Raw genomic sequence first — 17,854 nt, forward strand, 5'->3', positions numbered from 1 at the left:
AACAACGGCGCGCGTGGGCTGCAGCGATCTAGTACATAACTATGTTGTAGCGTTAACAAAATACCAAGAAAGACGTGGGCTTGGTAAACGGGTCTTTATTTAACAAAACAAGAGTTCAACGAGCCAACAACTACTGAACATCCAGCCACGGAGGTGGAAGGGCGCTCCATAAATAGGACCGGGTGTGCGTAAAAGCCATGTGCGAGCCCCATCCACCGTCCCTGGACAGCCACCCGGCCGAGCGCCGGCCCCCGACTTCCATCCACGGAGGGGAAAGAGAGCTTCCGTCGAGAAGGACCGGGCGTGCGTAAAAGCCATAATAGTTTTTCAAATCTTCTGTGTCACTCCAAATCATTAAATCCTTCAAACTCTTTGTCCTCCGTGTCACTTACAAACAAAGCCGTTAATGATGCCGGTAGTACGTGGGGCCCTTCGTCATCTTTGTCATCCCGTGATCAAATCCTTTGTCTCTTATGTAAACAACCCCCGCGCGGCACGGGTGACGTCACTTGCAGTTCAAATGACAGTAATCCCTTGCTACATCACGGTTTGTTTTTCGCAGATTTTTGAATTTTGAAAATTTTTGAAAAAAATCACATATAAGTGGCCCCCCCCACCCAAACTATGACAAAAACTGCGACTTATAGTCCTAAAATTACGGTAATTAACAAATCTGAATTAACTTTACAGAGGGCCTGATTGAAATAAAATTTAATTTGCTATTAAGTGTTCTGCTCGTTCCTCAGACCAAGAGGAGAGTGTGTGGATGTTGTCGGGAATGCATACAGATATGTGGAGTCAACACACCCACCTGAGCATCATTTTGACTTGTACTGGGATTTTTCCACTTTGGAGTATGATTCTAAATTCACACTTCTGCAGGTTAATTGTTTTAATTTCCATCGGTCATTGTTATTTTCTTAACACGTTCAGACTATGGAAAGAGTAAATGTCCTGATGGTGTGAATACAAACTGGACATTAAATATCATATTGTCAAGTGTGTTAAAATGATGAAAAAAATCTCTTCAGTTTAATAGAAATTTATATTTTGATCAAATTCCCCTGTCAGTCTTATGAGTCCAGGCACACATCACATTTTTACATAGTTACTGCATTTTCATCAGAGTGTATCTTACACTTCATATAGAATCCTGGATGTTTAGGAAAAATAAAATTTGAAAATCAAGTATTGCAATTAAAATGAGTGAAGACCATCATATAAAAGTGACATCAATTATTTTTCAAATAAAAAAAATGTAAGTCTATATTCCAAATAACATCTAAGCCTTTTGGCATCCATTTTGACCCCTCCCACTCTCGCAGCAAGTGAGCTTGAGTATTTTGTGCATAAACGTGACATTCCAATTAAGCTTTGCGACAAAGGCCATCACATATCTGTTGCTATTACTCTACAAATGCCACCTGACGAGCAGAAAATAAAGGTCAAAGACACGAGAGTGAAAGAAAAACTGCACCACTTAATCCAAATGTCATTACAATCCCACCGTGGCTAGAGGCAGTGGCACTAAATTAATTTATTATTTATGTTTATATGCGTCACTTCTGTCAAATAGCTGCCAAATGTCAAAAGTAAATAACATATCAACTCTGAAATATGTATGTTCTATTCCTATGTTCATCCTCAATCAATTGCGCAAATATACTTTTGAAAAACAGAAGCATAAAATGGCTGTGATTCCTAAATGGAGGATCTTGAACAAGATATTCAAATTAATTGCTACTTTAAAAAAGTATTTTTATTGATAGGATCTTGAACAAGATGTTCAAATTAATTACTACATTTAAAAAATATTTTAATTTTTGATGAACAGTCTGTTGTATTTTAATTTGCAGTAATTATTTTATTCTAATGTAATTGTTTTTTAAATATTTCATACAATATTTTACATAGATTGTTGATGTAATTTTGTTAATATACAATTTAGTGACATGTCACATCTTGTATGTATGGATGAATTAATTAATTAAAAAGTAACAAAAAATTCTGCAAGCCCAAATTCCACGGTCAAGCTTAATGTTCGCTACACGAGTGGGCTTTTGGGCAACGTGTTTTGCGCACTCCAGTTTCAAGGTCTAACAGTGCAAACAGAGATAGTTGAGCACCTCGTATTGACACAACCTCACTTTGGGTTAAAATGTTGCCGCGTGAAAGTATTCCAAATAGTCCACACACGGTTTGAAAGAATGAAAGAAAGAAAAAAATAATGGGGGAAATGTTACGTTGGGTTCCCTTTAGTCTTGAAATGATCACGGAGGAAAGAAATACTTGAAATTTTGTAGTGGTGCCTTGTGGGCATCTTAGCTGTCCTTGTGCAAGGTTTGATGAAGATGAAGATAAAGTGGTTTCTTTGTGAGAAGCTGCAGTTTCTTTCTCTTGAAGTCGGTGGGCTTCTTGTACCTGGAAATTCAAAATTACGGGGTTCAACGATGCCATTTTCATTTTGTCAAAAGATATCCATCAATAAATGGAATAATGTACAATACTTGACTCACAGCTCAATCACAACTGGTCCGGGCTTGATCTCATCCATTTCCAAAAATGCAAAACATTTTGTGCTGGTGAACCTCTTCTTGGGTTTATAGTGCTTGAATTCAAAGAAAATAGCTGCCCCTGCAGACGACAAGATCACACACAATTTGTGAGTTCTGGAAATTTGGCTCATACTTGTTTTGTCCTGTTACCTTTAGTTAGTTTTTCCAGATGCCTTTGGATCTCGACGTCCATAATGAAGTGAATGTAGATGTCTTCCTTCTTGGTGGCGACTGGGGTGTCCTGAACAGGGTTCAAGTCCACCCCGTTCAAATCTGCACACAGTCGGATTTTTCATGATACAAGCAGCAATCGCTATCGTAATGAGGTAGGCGCTGTGATGCATTTTTGTACCTTTGACACTAATGGTCATGTATGGGTCGATGCATTGCCCGGCATCTTTGAGCCCAATCTTTTCTATTCTTATCGTAAGCAACGTCATTTCAGGCTCGGAGGGTAACCGTGGCAACAAGGTACCTAAAGAGGTCAATGATGTCACAAAGATTAAACTACTTTTCCCCCATTGTGCATCGAGGGCATTTGTTGATCTCAGGGGATCTAAGACATGCACATAACGGCAGTACTTTGATGATAAGGTCCTACCTTGTGAGGCTGGGAATAAAGCAGGCAGGCAGGCAAGAATGAGAGGTGAGGTCATGCATGGTGCCGACGGAATTGGACAGAAAACACAGATGGCCACATCAAATGGGACATTGTGACTCAACCAAGCTGGCAAAGGGGCGGGAGCGGCCGTGTTCGCTTTTGGTTTGAAAGTACCGGGAGCTCTCGGGGGAAACGCTTCTGTGGAACCAGCGACCGCAGGGACATCTTCTTCCTCCAGCTCCAGATTCTCCTCCTCACCAGGAGCGAGGATTTTTCTGATGAGAATGCACAAAAATAGTGTCATTTATGTGTCAATCATTCAATACAAGTTTGATTATTAATCATACCAAAAGCTGCTCTTTACCTTAAAGGCACTGGTTGGACATCAAAGGGAAAGGCTTTATTGTACGTCAATACATTCTTAATGACTGTGGACAATAAGGACATGTTATGCATAGGTTAGGATGATGAGGAACGTTGCTAAACAGCAAACAAATGGTGGTAAATGACTCACCGCTTTCCAGTTTCTTCAAGTCTTCCAACTTGAACTCCTCAGTTGACTGTGTGCTCTAAAGACACAAATAAGAATTATATGTCTATATGTAATGTAACTGATGCATGTTAGACTAACCTGCAAACTGATACTCCTCATCTCTAGGCATGTTGCAATCTTCCCTAAAGTTTTCTAAAAAGAAAACTAACATGTTAAGTCAATTATAAAAACATGAAGTTCTTGTTTACACAACACAACCTACTGAATTGTATACCTTCTGTTCTTCAGTGAAGTCTGATGAGTTGGATGACTGCACTTCTTTTTGTAGCTGCCTTGCAAGACTAGAATTAAATTAAAAAAGTTATCAAATAGAATAAATGATTGTGCGGTGCACATTTCCACACATTTCAGAGAGAAATGCGAGACAATTTCAAACCAATGCCTACCATATTCATGTAATTTTACACTTAGCCGGGGGGAACATTATCGTGATTTATTTTTGTTTTCCTGAGGGATGGGTTGTTATTTTTTTTATTGTCAAGTAGGAAACCAACCCATAACAATGAGAGGGTGTGGCTGAGGAATATTGGTGAATGTCTACACAAAGCAACACACACTCGCACTGGTGAAGGAAGACAGTAGTTGAACGCGCACGCAACAAATGCCACATCGCATCATTTGTGTGGAAGATTCACTAAATGCTCCCGAGGTCTGAAAGACAGCTCGGGGGGCCAACTTGAGCGAGCTCCCTTTCCAATGACTCCAACTGATGGAGTAGTGCATACATGTGCTCGCATGTTAGAGGCAGGACACACACTTACATTTGGTACTCGTCTATAGCCTCCACTAACTGTCCCCACGAGTCAAAGTCTGTGCCTTTTCTGAAACTGGTGTGCCATTTCTGCAGAGTCTTGTTGACATCAGACATGTTGGCAGGGTGGGTGCCGGCGGCAGACTCAGGGCAGCATACCGGAGGGCGACGTTCATCTAAGAGTGGGGCTTCTTCAGGACTTCTGCGCCTCCGCAGCGGCGCTGTCTGCAGCAGTTTCGGTTCCGCGCTGACTCACACGCCGAATGATGACACCCTGACTATTACCGGAATGTACCAAACCCTTTCTGTCTGTTATGCGCTCACCCCGAAGTCTCATCCGCGAGGAGGAGAAGTCACCGGAAGTCCCGCCTCGTGCTGAGGGTGTGCGCGATTTGAAACACGCTTTGCGCGAGTGGGGCGGCAAAAGAAGGAATTGATCATTTGAGTCGAATTGCAAGAAATTAAAACCCATTTATCAAATTACATTTAATAATGAGAAGAAAATAATAGATTTCTATCAATAGTAGTCGCAGGGTAATGATAACTACCTTTCTGAACAACGTCATAAATTAGATAGAATATCTTTACTGGTAATCTTGTAATCATTTCCAGCACATCCCTCCATGTCGTTTTATTTTGGAAATACCCAAGAGCATATACCGGATAAAGCGTAACTTTACTCAGACAATCTTACTACGTCAGCCACGGAATGAAGCACTATTCAGAACAGCACGATACGAGATAAATCCGGATAAAGTCAAAATGGACCCTTCTCCGTCTAATGACTCTGAGGATGAAAGTTCGGACTCAGAAGTTGTTTGTTTAATGGGGGTCGGGAATAATTCAGACTGGCTTCGCTTGGTAGAAAACACACAAGTTCGTACATTCATTTAGCTTCGTTAGCTAGCTAATCAGAAATAACCTTTAACTTTGTAAACCTTTAAATTGGAGACGTCATGAGGTGATTTTCGTGTGATCCCGTCACGCAGGTCTGTTTTGCAGTCCTCAGTAAAAACAAATGCAGTGGAATTTCCTCTGTGGATGATTTTCATGCAATATTTTGCATGCATCGACCCCAATTTTAAAGCTAGCTTCAAAAGTTATATCGAATAAATAACTTGATTGATTGATTGATTGATTGATTGATTGATTGATTGATTGATTGATTGATTGATTGATTGATTTTGATTGAACATATAAATCTAAACTTTCAAGAAAAAAATTATGAAGGTAGTTTAACATGTTCAAAGGGAGTAGGAAGAAGTGAAATATCTTAATATCAATTCTTCCACTAGTAGGTTATTTATATGCAAAAAAAGACCCAAAAGTTAAAACAAAATACTTCTGTTAACATCAGTATAAGTGTAGTTGTAAGTACATAAGACAAAAAGCCTTGCTCACATTTTATTGTCACATACGTTATATGCAGCCACGAAGACTGACAAAAATTACCATTTGTACCTTTCTTGTGTGTAGGTTTCTATTGGCCGTGGTTTTGGCGTGACCTACCAACTTGTGTCCCCATGTTGCCCTTTAATGATCTCCAGGCTTCACTGCACTTTTTCTCAAAGGGAAGATGGACATTGGACAGTGACAGACAAACAGGTACCCATTAGTTAGTAGGACTGTGGTGTTAATTCATTAGCGTACCGCAGGGCTTGATGATGAAGTGTAGCTTTTTCAAGTTTGTACATTTCAGTCGATACAGAAATATTTGTTGTTTGTGGTGTATAAAACATATATTTTTGTTCTTTATGTGATCACCATCAGAGTCTCAATGGTGTGTGGGTGAATGGGATCCGCATACCCACTGAAAAAGCCCACCTGCTTCAGCTAGGCGATTCCGTACGTCTCGGTGTTCCTATCATGGGATCTAAAGCTGCGTTTGACTACAAACTTGTGAAGCGACCCCTCAGAGAAATTCAACACAAATTGCTAAAGGGGCAGAAAACAGACACCAAAGTTGTGAGCGTACCTATGAAAAGGAAACTGATCGAGGAAGAAGGGGAGCCATCTACCTCAAAGACTAAATTGTACCGCTGCTCGGACCTAGACAAGTCGGTGACACAGCCATGCCCGCTGTCTCCAGCCGAGCACCAAGAGTGTCGTGGTTGCGCTCAGCTGAAGGAGGCCCCTCCCAAACCACAAGTGGAAGACTTGGAGCGGGCTTGTGGTGGCTTAGACGTCCTCTGTGACCTTGACAACTTGCAGATGCACATGTTGTTTCCTTTGACATTACATTCTGCCTTGAGGAAGACGACACATGCCAGAACACCTCTCTGCTTTCCCTCTTGCAGATATAGCCAGAACATCTCCATGCTCAGGGAGCAGGTAGACAGCACACAGAGGCAGGTGACCTCACTGGAAGGTGAGCCCCAATCGGCCGATCCGTTTAGGGAGGAGCAGATCAACCAGCTACAACGACAGCTCAAGACCCTCCAAGCCAAGCTGCTGAAAATGGAGACGTTTGAGAGATCCGTCCGTGAAACTGAGAAGCAACAAGAGGTGAGAACACGCTCAAAGAAAATCTTGTTCCATTATGAACCGATTTGTATTTTAAATGAATTGCATCCTAATCGTACGGAAGAGGATTAGAGTCAGTGAAGAAGAAAAAAAACGATGGGTGACAGGATTCTGACTTTTTTTCTCAGAATTTTGACTTTAAAGTCAGAATTCCGACTTTAAAGTCAGAATTCTGAGAATAAAGTCAGAATTCTGAGTTTAAATTCAGAAATTGGGAATTCTGAGAACAAAGTCAGAATTCTGACTTTATTCTCAGAATTCTGACTTTAAAGTCAGAATTCTGAGAAAAAAAAGTCAGAATCCTGTCACCCCTCGTTTTTTTTTCCTTCACTGGCCCTAATCCTCTTCCGTTTAATCGAAATACATGCGGCTGGAATAAAACCAAAAAAAAGCCCTGCCAACCATGCAGAATTTTTTTTCTTTTCTTATTATGGCCTCAGAAGACACAGCAGGAAAAGGAGCTGATGGAAAAGCAGTTAGAAAACACCTTGCAGGAGGTAAACAACATATCATACATAAATTACCATCGAGTAATGCAATCTGTCACATTTAATGCAGGATTTGGACCCAGAAGCAGACAGTAGTAGACATGAGTGGGAAACCAAAAAGTTGCATGTACAAAATTTCAAAGTAACAACAGAGAGCAGAGCTGGACGCGGAAGGCATAGAAGGCAAAAGGTTCTGACAAAGTGTAATTGAGTAACTCAAGTATATAACGATTAAATGATGTATCTAATATGTGAAGAAATAAGGAACTATGTCACTAACATAACCAATTATTGTCTATGTCAGTGGTCCCCAACCTTTTTTTGCGCCACGGACCGGTTTCGTGTCAGAAATATTTTCGCGGACCGACCTTTATGTAAATAAATAATACATTTATATAAATAAATTATACATTTATAATAAATATATTAATACGATGAAATAAAATGATACGACTGGCATAAAAACAAGTATAAACGACATAAAAATAAAACTCACCATTAGGTTGAATTAGTGGGAGCCCCGAGCTTATTTCTCAGAAACAAGCTGGTCCCATCTAGACGTAATCGGAGACAATGACATCTGAAGTGGTTAAGGTTTGTCTTTTAACACAGGATGCTTAGTCTCCATTTGCCAAAACAGTTTTGAAGGCTTCATTGCCTCGTTAGCTAGCGTGTCACCACATATTATGCAGAGTGGGCTTGGCACGTCAGAGTCACTGGAGGCGATAAATCCATATTTTAAGTAGGACTCCAGAAATGTTCTTTTAAATGCAGCTTTCCTTTTCTTAGAAGTCGTAGTCGTCTCCTCATTGGGCTTTTTTCCCTTTCCGAAGAAGCCTTCCAAACATCTTTGTTTCTTGCTCATTTTTTCTTGCTTCGCGGGCTCGACTGACGTGACATGTCACATGACCGAAACAAGTGTCTTGACCAGAACCGACGGATGTAATTGGGAGAGAATCGCCATTTTTAAACATTTTTCAAAATAAATTCATACTCATTTTTGCTATCTTTGTGGGCTCGACTGGGGAAACGTCACATGACCGGGACGAGCGTCTTGACCTGAATTAATTGATCGTCGATTAAAAAAAAAAGAAAATCCTTTGCGGCTTGGCGGCCAGGTACCAAGTGACCCACGGACCAGTACCAGTCCGCGGCCCGGTGGTTGGGGACCCCTGGTCTATGTGACCAAAGCCACTAGAATAATCAAAGACCGATAGTCATGACACATTCCACGTTGTATTTTTTTTCTCATTGTTCAATTTGTTCTTGCTCATTAGCAGAGAAAAGTAATGGATGAACTTGTGCTTTTTTTTTTTTTAAATGTTCAAGATTCTGTTGGACAAAAACAGAGAACTCGAAGTGACTAAGGTGGGTTTCCACACCTGGGATCTTTTTAGCGCAGCGTATTTGTAGCACCTCACATTATTTCTGTTTCCAGGCGGAGAAGGAAAAGGCGAGGGCCCAAAAGGAGGAAGTTGTCACGCAAGTGACCACGACCCTGGAAAACGAGCTTCAGTGCATCATCTGTTCTGAGCTCCTTATTGAGGTGACAGTCAGGTGACTCGCATTTGATCATATCAAGGAATACCAAAAAATTGACTTTTTCCCTTTAGGCTGTCACCCTAAATTGTGCACATAGCTTCTGCTGCTATTGCATCAAGCAGTGGCGCAAAAAGAAAGAGGAGTGCCCCATCTGCCGGCAGGCCATCAAGTCCCAAACCCAATGTCTGGCGCTGAACAACTTCATCGACAGCATGGTGGAGAACCTAGGTTTGGATATGAAGATCAGACGGCAGATGCTCGTCTCTGAGAGGAAAGGAGAGTTGTGCATTAAATCAAGTTACGATGGAGCAGGAGCCGAAACCTCAACATAATCTTTTTGTTCTGTTGAAGGTAATGACACTTGTACATACTTTCAACAGTTCAAAAGGAAATACCTGTCGGGATGACCAAAATATTAGTGATGAGAAGAAATACTGACAGTGTACTTGTGACATCACAACAAACGAAACACAATGTCATGACAGCAAGACCTTCATCATTGGTCTGAATGTCAACATCTGGATGCAGACCACCTCTTCACCACAGTGAAGAAAGACTGCGTGAACTGCTGAAGGATTAAGAACCCTCAAGCCGACGTCCATAACAGCAGCTTCTGCTCTTAGGACACCCAGAACTGGACTTTCTTGTTGTCTTGTCTTCTCCAGGATGTTCCTAGGACGTTTTGGAAACAGATCGAGTTAAGATCTGTGTTGTTTTTGTTTCTAGGAAATGTGTTTGTGTGCTGAAAGATTAAATAGTTTCTGTTTAAGTATAATCCCTGACACACTCACTTTTTAAATTTCCTGGCTCTTTGTCGATTTACTGGTGCCAATTTGTGCTTAAATCATCCGGTTTATTTTCCTAAGCACAGCCGTTGCGATTCCCTTACTGTCCTGTGGGTAGCAGTATTTTCTTATTCCATTGACTGGCGCAAGAGCATTCCGTAACTATGGAAACGCGCGGCTCACCAAGACAGCAGGTACGTGTCTTCAGAGACTAATACAAATCTTATTTTATCAATAGTGTTTAAAATTATATTGCCATGAGTCTTTCCCAATTAAATCGGCAGAAGAGGTGGCACGCACGGGCCTAGTCACAGTTGATGAAAGTAGGCTTTATGTTTTAATTCAATCAACATGATTGGTGGAAAGTTCTAGCATTTTAAAAATTGTAGTGATGATTTAACAAAGCTGACGATACAGTATTAGCATGATTGCAGGAATATTTTTTGCATTTTAAAAATGTTAATGATTTAACAAAGCAGAGGATATTTGTGTGAATGCAAAGGCCTTCACACTTATGTTATTTTACTCCATTCACTTTTTTATTGTGTGAAGGCGAAGGCCTTCACACTTATGTTATTCTACTCCATTCACTTTATTATTATTCACACTAATGTTATTCTTGTCCTTTATTAGTGTGAAGGTGAAGACCTTCACACTATTGTTATTCTTGTCCTTTATTAGTGTGAAGGCGAAGGCCTTCACACTATTGTTCTTCTACTTTATTATTAGTGTGAAGGCGAAGTTGTTCTTCTACTTTATTATTAGTGTGAAGGCCTTCGCCTTCACACTATTGTTCTTGTACTTTATTTTTTTTCTTATTATTATTATAGTGTGAAGGCGAAGGCCTTCACACTATTGTTCTTGTACTTTATTTTTTTTCTTCTTATTAGTGTGAAGGCGAAGGCCTTCACACTATTGTTCTTCTACTTTATTAGTGTGAAGGCGAAGGGCTTCACACTATTGTTCTTCTACTTTTTTTTTTTTCTTGTTATTAGTGTGAAGGCGAAGGCCTTCACACTATTGTTATTCTACTTTATTAGTGTGAAGGTGAAGACCTTCACACTATTGTTATTCTACTTTTTTGTTGTGCCCACTTTTTTGACGCTTAACTACTTCCACATACTTTCATTCTTAATGGCAGATTCAACATTTCACATTTACGTTGTTCCAGTTTGAAATTCACATAATTCAACACATTCAAATCACATTGGGGACATTCCCGAACTTGCCAAATTCAAAAATGTCAATTTTCACAAAATTTCGCAAAATTTCACAAAATTTCGTTTTTCACTTCTAATTTCTACATACTTCAACCGATTCAACTCGTTCCAACTTTCAACTGTTCATCTTTTGCCTACCTATTCCACAGCTTCCCATTTAGCAAAAATTTCACATTTTTCAAATTCGAACTTCAACCAAATTTTCCAAAATTTCCTTTTTCCACTCTAATTTCTACATTTTTCAACCGATTCAACCCATTCCAACTTTCAACTCTTCATATTCTTCCTCCCTATTCGCCAAATTCACTTACCATAAATTCCACATTTTCAAATTTGAAATTGAACCAAATTTTCCAAAATTTCCTTTTTCCACTCTTATTTCTACATTTTTCAACCGATTCAACCCATTCCAACTTTCAACTCTTCATATTCTTCCTCCCTATCCCCCAAATTCACACTTACCATAAATTCCACATTTTCAAATTTGAAATTCAACCAAATATTCGAAAATGTCCTTTTTCCACTCTAATTTCTACATTTTTCAACCGATTCAACCCATTCCAACTTTCAACTCTTCATATTCTTCCTCCCTATTCCCCAAATTCACACTTACCATAAATTCCACATTTTCAAATTTGAAGTTCAACCAAATTTTCCAAAATTTCCTTTTTCCACTCTAATTTCTACATTTTTCAACCGATTCAACCCATTCCAACTTTCAACTCTTCATATTCTTCCTCCCTATTCCCCAAATTCACACTTACCATAAATTCCACATTTTCAAATTTGAAATTCAACCAAATTTTCCAAAATTTCCTTTTTCCACTCTAATTTCTACATTTTTCAACCGATTCAACTCGTTTCAACATCATTCTTCAGCATTCCCTGAGTATTTATTCAACTTCTTCACCTTCACACGCAATTTCTTCAGGAATTGCAAATTCTAGTTTTTTTTTTCTTCTTCTTCTTATTAGTGTGAAGGCGAAGGCCTTCACACTATTGTTATTCTACTTTATTTTTCTTCTTCTTATTATTAGTGTGAAGGCGAAGGCCTTCACACTATTGTTATTCTACTTTATTAGTGTGAAGGCGAAGGCCTTCACACTATTGTTATTCTACTTTATTTTTCTTATTATTATTAGTGTGAAGGCGAAGGCCTTCACACTATTGTTATTCTACTTTATTTTTCTTCTTCTTATTATTATCCTACTTTATTCCTCCCACTTTTTTGACACCTAACTACTCCCACATGCTTTAACCGATTCACTCCATTCCAACTTTCACACGTTCCAAAAATTCACGGCATGACTGCTAGTATTTTATTTGTTCATAACATTTACCGTTTTTGCATAATTAGCAAATTTGTGCCTTAAAATCCCCCATTCATTCTTAATGGCGCATTAGACACGAGCGACGTTCAGGAGTGAGTTCAAATTTTGACATCTGACAACTTTTTTCACGATTTCTTTCCTTAACTCATTTATTTAACTCTTTTATTTTTTATTTATTTATTTTCCATTCATTCATTTAGTTATTCATTTAATTTTAAGTTAAAAACATCATTTTACCGTTTTAACGTTCACCATTTTAATTTCTTGATTAATAGCAACATTCCACCACAAAAAACACAGTTGCTGTTTAGCTCAGTGAGAAAACAATGGTCCCTAAACACGAGCCACGTCCGCGAGCGAGTTCGAATCCTGCTTGGCCATAATTTTTTTTTCATTCATTCAATTTTAACACATCACTTTAATAATTACTTTCATCATCATCATTAATTTACCGTTTTTATTTTTCATTTAGTTATTCATTTAATTTTAAGTTAAAAACATCATTTTACCATTTTGTTCACCATTTTAATTTCTTGATTAATAGCAACATTCCACCACATTAAACACATAGTCGCTGTTTAGCTCAGTGAGAAAACAATGGTCCCTAAACACGAGCCACGTCCGCGAGCGAGTTCGAATCCTGCTTGGCCATGATTTTTTTTTCATTCATTCAATTTTAACACATCACTTTAATAATTACTTTCATCATCATCATTAATTTACCGTTTTTATTTGATTTAATCATCATTATTAATTTACCATTTTTCTGTCATTTAATCATCATTTCGAGTCCCACAATAGTGTGAAGTGCCTTTGCCTTCACACGCAATTTCTCCAGAAATTGCCAATTCTAGTTATCCTACTTTATTCCTCCCACTTTTTTGACACCTAACTACTCCCACATGCTTTAACCGATTCACCCCATTCCAACTTTCACACGTTCCAAAAATTCACGGCATGACTGCTAGTATTTCATTTGTTCATAACATTTACCGTTTTTGCATAATTAGCAAATTTGTGCCTTAAAATCCCCCATTCATTCTTAATGGCGCATTAGACACGAGCGACGTTCAGGAGTGAGTTCAAATTTTGACATCTGACAACTTTTTTCATGATTTCTTTCCTTAACTCGTTTATTTAACTCTTTTATTTTTTATTTTTTTATTTTCCATTCATTCATTTAGTTATTCATTTAATTTTAAGTTAAAAACATCATTTTACTGTTTTAACGGCATTTACCTTTTTTATTTCTTGTTTAATATCATCATTCCACCACAGCAACACTAAGCTGCTGTTTAGCTCAGTAAGAAGACACTGGAATTTGGAACACGACCGCTGTTCCCGTGCGAGTTCGAATCCCGCTTGACCAATATCTTTTTTCATTCATTCAATTTTAACACATCACTTTAATAATTATTTTCATCATCATCATTAATTAGTGTGAAGGCGAAGGCCTTCACACTATTGTTATTCTACTTTATTTTTCTTCTTATTATTATTAAACAATTTATTCCTCCCACTTTTTTGACATCTAACTACTCCCACATGCTTTTACCGATTCACTCCATTCCAACTTTCACACGTTCCAAAAATTCACGGCATGACTGCTAGTATTTCATTTGTTCATAACATTTACCGTTTTTGCATAATTAGCAAATTTGTGCCTTAAAATCCCCCATTCATTCTTAATGGCGCATTAGACAAGAGTGACGTTCAGGAGTGAGTTCAAATTTTGACATCTGACAACTTTTTTCATGATTTCTTTCCTTAACTCGTTTATTTAACTCTTTTATTTTTTATTTATTTATTTTCCGTTCATTCATTTAGTTATTCATTTAATTTTAAGTTAAAAACATTTTACCGTTTTTATTTCTTGTTTAATATCATCATTCCACCGCAGCAACACTAAGCCGCTGTTTAGCTCAGTAAGAAGACAATGGTCCATTGAACACGAGCCACGTCCGCGAGCGAGTTCAAGTCCCGGTTGGCCATAACTTTTTTATTCATTCATTCAATTTTAACACATTTTAATAATTATTTTCATCATTCATTTAGTTTTTCATTTAATTTTAAGTTAAAAACATCATTTTACCGTTTTAACGGCATGTACCATTTTTATTTCTCGTTTAATATCATCATTCCACCACAGCAATACTGAGCCGCTGTTTAGCTCAGTAAGAAGAGACTGGAATTTGAAGCACGAGCGCTGTTCCCGTGCGAGTTCGAATCCGGCTTGACCAATATTTTTTTTTCATTCATTCAATTTTAACACATCACTTTAATAATTATTTTCATCATCATCATTAATTTAACATTTTTATTTTATTTAATCATCAATTTACCAATTTTATGTCATTTAATCATCATTTCGAGTCCCACAATAGTGTGAAGTGCCTTCGCCTTCACACGCAATTTCTCCAGAAATTGCCAATTCTAGTTCATTTAGTTATTCATTTAATTTTAAGTTAAAAACATCATTTTACCGTTTTAACGGAATTCACCATTTTTATTTATTGTGTAATAGCATCATTCCACCGCAGGAACATTAAGTCGCTGTTTAGCTCAGTAAGAATACAATGGTCATCTGACCACGAGCCACTTCCGCGAGCGAGCTCGAATCCCGGTTGGCTCTAATTTTTTTATTCATTAATTTTTCATTCATTCAATTTTAACACATTTTAATAATTATTTTCATCATCATCATTAAATTACCATTTTTATTTTTATTTAATCAGCATTATCAATTTACCATTTTTATGTCATTTAATCATCATTTCGAGTCCCACAATAGTGTGAAGTGCCTTCGCCTTCACACGCAATTTCTCCAGAAATTGCCAATTCTAGTTTTTCTTCTTATTATTATCCTACTTTATTCCTCCCACTTTTTTGACACTTAACTACTCCCACATGCTTTAACCGATTCACTCCATTCCAACTTTCACACGTTCCAAAAATTCACGGCATGACTGCTAGTATTTCATTTGTTCATAACATTTACCGTTTTTGCATAATTAGCAAATTTGTGCCTTAAAATCCCCCATTCATTCTTAAAGGCGCATTAGACACGAGCGACGTTCCTAGTTCGAATTTTGACATCTGACAACTTTTTTCATGATTTCTTTCCTTAACTCGTTTATTTAACTCTTTTATTTTTTATTTATTTATTTTCCATTCATTCATTTAGTTATTCATTTAATTTTAAGTTAAAAACATCATTTTACCGTTTTAACGGCATTTACCGTTTTTATTTCTTGTTTAATATCACCATTCCACCGCAGCAACACTAAGCCGCTGTTTAGCTCAGTAAGAAGACAATGATCCTAAGAACACGAGCCACGTCCGCGAGCGAGTTCGAGTCCCGGTTGGCCATAATTTTTTTATTCATTAATTCTTCATTCATTCAATTTTAACACATTTTAACAATTATTTTCATCATTCATTTAGTTTTTCATTTAATTTTAAGTTAAAAACATCATTTTACCGTTTTAACGGCATGTACCATTTTTATTTCTCGTTTAATATCATCATTCCACCACAGCAACACTGAGCCGCTGTTTAGCTCAGTAAGAAGAGACTGGAATTTGAAGCACGGGCGCTGTTCCCGTGCGAGTTCGAATCCGGCTTGACCAATATTTTTTTTTCATTCATTCAATTTTAACACATCACTTTAATAATTATTTTCATCATCATCATTAATTTAACATTTTTATTTTATTTAATCATCAATTTACCAATTTTATGTCATTTAATCATCATTTCGAGTCCCACAATAGTGTGAAGTGCCTTCGCCTTCACACGCAATTTCTCCAGAAATTGCCAATTCTAGTTAGTGTGAAGGCGAAGGCCTTCACACTATTGTTATTCTACTTTATTTTTCTTCTTATTATTATTAAACAATTTATTCCTCCCACTTTTTTGACACCTAACTACTCCCACATGCTTTAACCGATTCACTCCATTCCAACTTTCACACGTTCCAAAAATTCACGGCATGACTGCTAGTATTTTATTTGTTCATAACATTTACCGTTTTTGCATAATTAGCAAATTTGTGCCTTAAAATCCCCCATTCATTCTTAATGGCACATTAGACACGAGCGACGTTCAGGAGTGAGTTCAAATTTTGACATCTGACAACTTTTTTCATGATTTCTTTCCTTAACTCGTTTATTTAACTCTTTTATTTTTTATTTATTTATTTTCCATTCATTCATTTAGTTATTCATTTAATTTTAAGTTAAAAACATCATTTTACCGTTTTAACGGCATTTACCGTTTTTATTTCTTGTTTAATATCACCATTCCACCGCAGCAACACTAAGCCGCTGTTTAGCTCAGTAAGAAGACAATGATCCTAAGAACACGAGCCACGTCCGCGAGCGAGTTCGAGTCCCGGTTGGCCATAATTTTTTTATTCATTAATTCTTCATTCATTCAATTTTAACACATTTTAACAATTATTTTCATCATTCATTTAGTTTTTCATTTAATTTTAAGTTAAAAACATCATTTTACCGTTTTAACGGCATGTACCATTTTTATTTCTCGTTTAATATCATCATTCCACCACAGCAACACTGAGCCGCTGTTTAGCTCAGTAAGAAGAGACTGGAATTTGAAGCACGAGCGCTGTTCCCGTGCGAGTTCGAATCCGGCTTGACCAATATTTTTTTTTCATTCATTCAATTTTAACACATCACTTTAATAATTATTTTCATCATCATCATTAATTTAACATTTTTATTTTATTTAATCATCAATTTACCAATTTTATGTCATTTAATCATCATTTCGAGTCCCACAATAGTGTGAAGTGCCTTCGCCTTCACACGCAATTTCTCCAGAAATTGCCAATTCTAGTTATTAAACAATTTATTCCTCCCACTTTTTTGACACCTAACTACTCCCACATGCTTTAACCGATTCACCCCATTCCAACTTTCACACGTTCCAAAAATTCACGGCATAATTGCTAGTATTTTATTTGTTCATAACATTTACCGTTTTTGCATAATTAGCAAATTTGTGCCTTAAAATCCCCCATTCATTCTTAATGGCGCATTAGACACGAGCGACGTTCAGGAGTGAGTTCAAATTTTGACATCTGACAACTTTTTTCATGATTTCTTTCCTTAACTCGTTTATTTAACTCTTTTATTTTTTATTTATTTATTTTCCATTCATTCATTTAGTTATTCATTTAATTTTAAGTTAAAAACATCATTTTACCGTTTTAACGGCATTTACCGTTTTTATTTCTTGTTTAATATCATCATTCCACCGCAGCAACACTAAGCCGCTGTTTAGCTCAGTAAGAAGACAATGGTCCTTTGAATACGAGCCACGTGCGCGAGCGAGTTCGAGTCCCGCTTGGCCATAATTTTTTTATTCATTAATTTTTCATTCATTCAATTTTAACACATTTTAATAATTATTTTCATCATTCATTTAGTTATTCATTTAATTTTAAGTTAATAACATCATTTTACCGTTTTAACGGCATGT

General features: G+C 37.3%; 2 protein-coding genes across 9 annotated transcripts; one reads left to right on the top strand and one right to left on the bottom strand.

Annotated features, from left to right (window-relative positions):
- Positions 1 to 809: 809 nt before the first annotated feature.
- Positions 810 to 4,842, bottom strand: aida (axin interactor, dorsalization associated). Its single transcript, XM_085938093.1, has 10 exons — positions 4,471 to 4,842; positions 3,924 to 3,990; positions 3,788 to 3,841; positions 3,671 to 3,725; positions 3,521 to 3,584; positions 3,157 to 3,431; positions 2,908 to 3,030; positions 2,706 to 2,828; positions 2,517 to 2,634; positions 810 to 2,421 (listed from the first exon to the last, which is right to left on the bottom strand). Exons 1-10 carry the CDS (start codon positions 4,575 to 4,577, stop codon positions 2,322 to 2,324), a joined length of 1,086 nt encoding a protein of 361 aa, XP_085794219.1. The 5' UTR covers positions 4,578 to 4,842; the 3' UTR covers positions 810 to 2,321.
- Positions 4,843 to 5,140: 298 nt separating this feature from the next.
- On the top strand, positions 5,141 to 9,777 carry rnf8 (ring finger protein 8, E3 ubiquitin protein ligase). Of its 8 annotated transcripts, XM_085937916.1 has the most exons (9): positions 5,141 to 5,336; positions 5,937 to 6,065; positions 6,231 to 6,679; positions 6,758 to 6,965; positions 7,424 to 7,480; positions 7,542 to 7,661; positions 8,801 to 8,839; positions 8,910 to 9,017; positions 9,085 to 9,777. In XM_085937916.1, the coding sequence occupies exons 1-9, from the start codon at positions 5,223 to 5,225 to the stop codon at positions 9,343 to 9,345; spliced, it is 1,485 nt and encodes a 494-aa protein (XP_085794042.1). In that variant the 5' UTR covers positions 5,141 to 5,222; the 3' UTR covers positions 9,346 to 9,777. The 8 variants fall into 8 exon arrangements, with proteins under 8 accessions (XP_085794042.1, XP_085794040.1, XP_085794041.1 ...); XM_085937914.1 differs by having other exon boundaries at positions 6,231 to 6,965; XM_085937915.1 differs by having other exon boundaries at positions 6,231 to 6,965; positions 7,427 to 7,480.
- The last annotated feature ends 8,077 nt before the right edge of the window (positions 9,778 to 17,854 follow it).

Source organism: Syngnathus leptorhynchus, chromosome 18 (assembly GCF_054491065.1).
Source record: "Syngnathus leptorhynchus isolate UIUO chromosome 18, UIUO_Slep, whole genome shotgun sequence".
In the NCBI taxonomy this organism is placed as follows: Eukaryota; Metazoa; Chordata; class Actinopteri; order Syngnathiformes; family Syngnathidae; genus Syngnathus; species Syngnathus leptorhynchus.

Coding starts and splice junctions, on each gene's coding strand:
- rnf8 (XM_085937914.1), top strand. CDS start 5,223: ATGGACCCTTCTCCGTCTAATGACTCTGAGGATGAAAGTTCGGACTCA. Junction 7,481..7,541: donor TAGAAAACACCTTGCAGGAG/GTAAACAACATA, acceptor CATTTAATGCAG/GATTTGGACCCAGAAGCAGA. Junction 9,018..9,084: donor GTTCTGAGCTCCTTATTGAG/GTGACAGTCAGG, acceptor TTTTCCCTTTAG/GCTGTCACCCTAAATTGTGC.
- aida (XM_085938093.1), bottom strand. CDS start 4,577: ATGTCTGATGTCAACAAGACTCTGCAGAAATGGCACACCAGTTTCAGA. Junction 2,829..2,907: donor CATGACCATTAGTGTCAAAG/GTACAAAAATGC, acceptor GACTGTGTGCAG/ATTTGAACGGGGTGGACTTG. Junction 2,635..2,705: donor TCTGGAAAAACTAACTAAAG/GTAACAGGACAA, acceptor TGTCGTCTGCAG/GGGCAGCTATTTTCTTTGAA.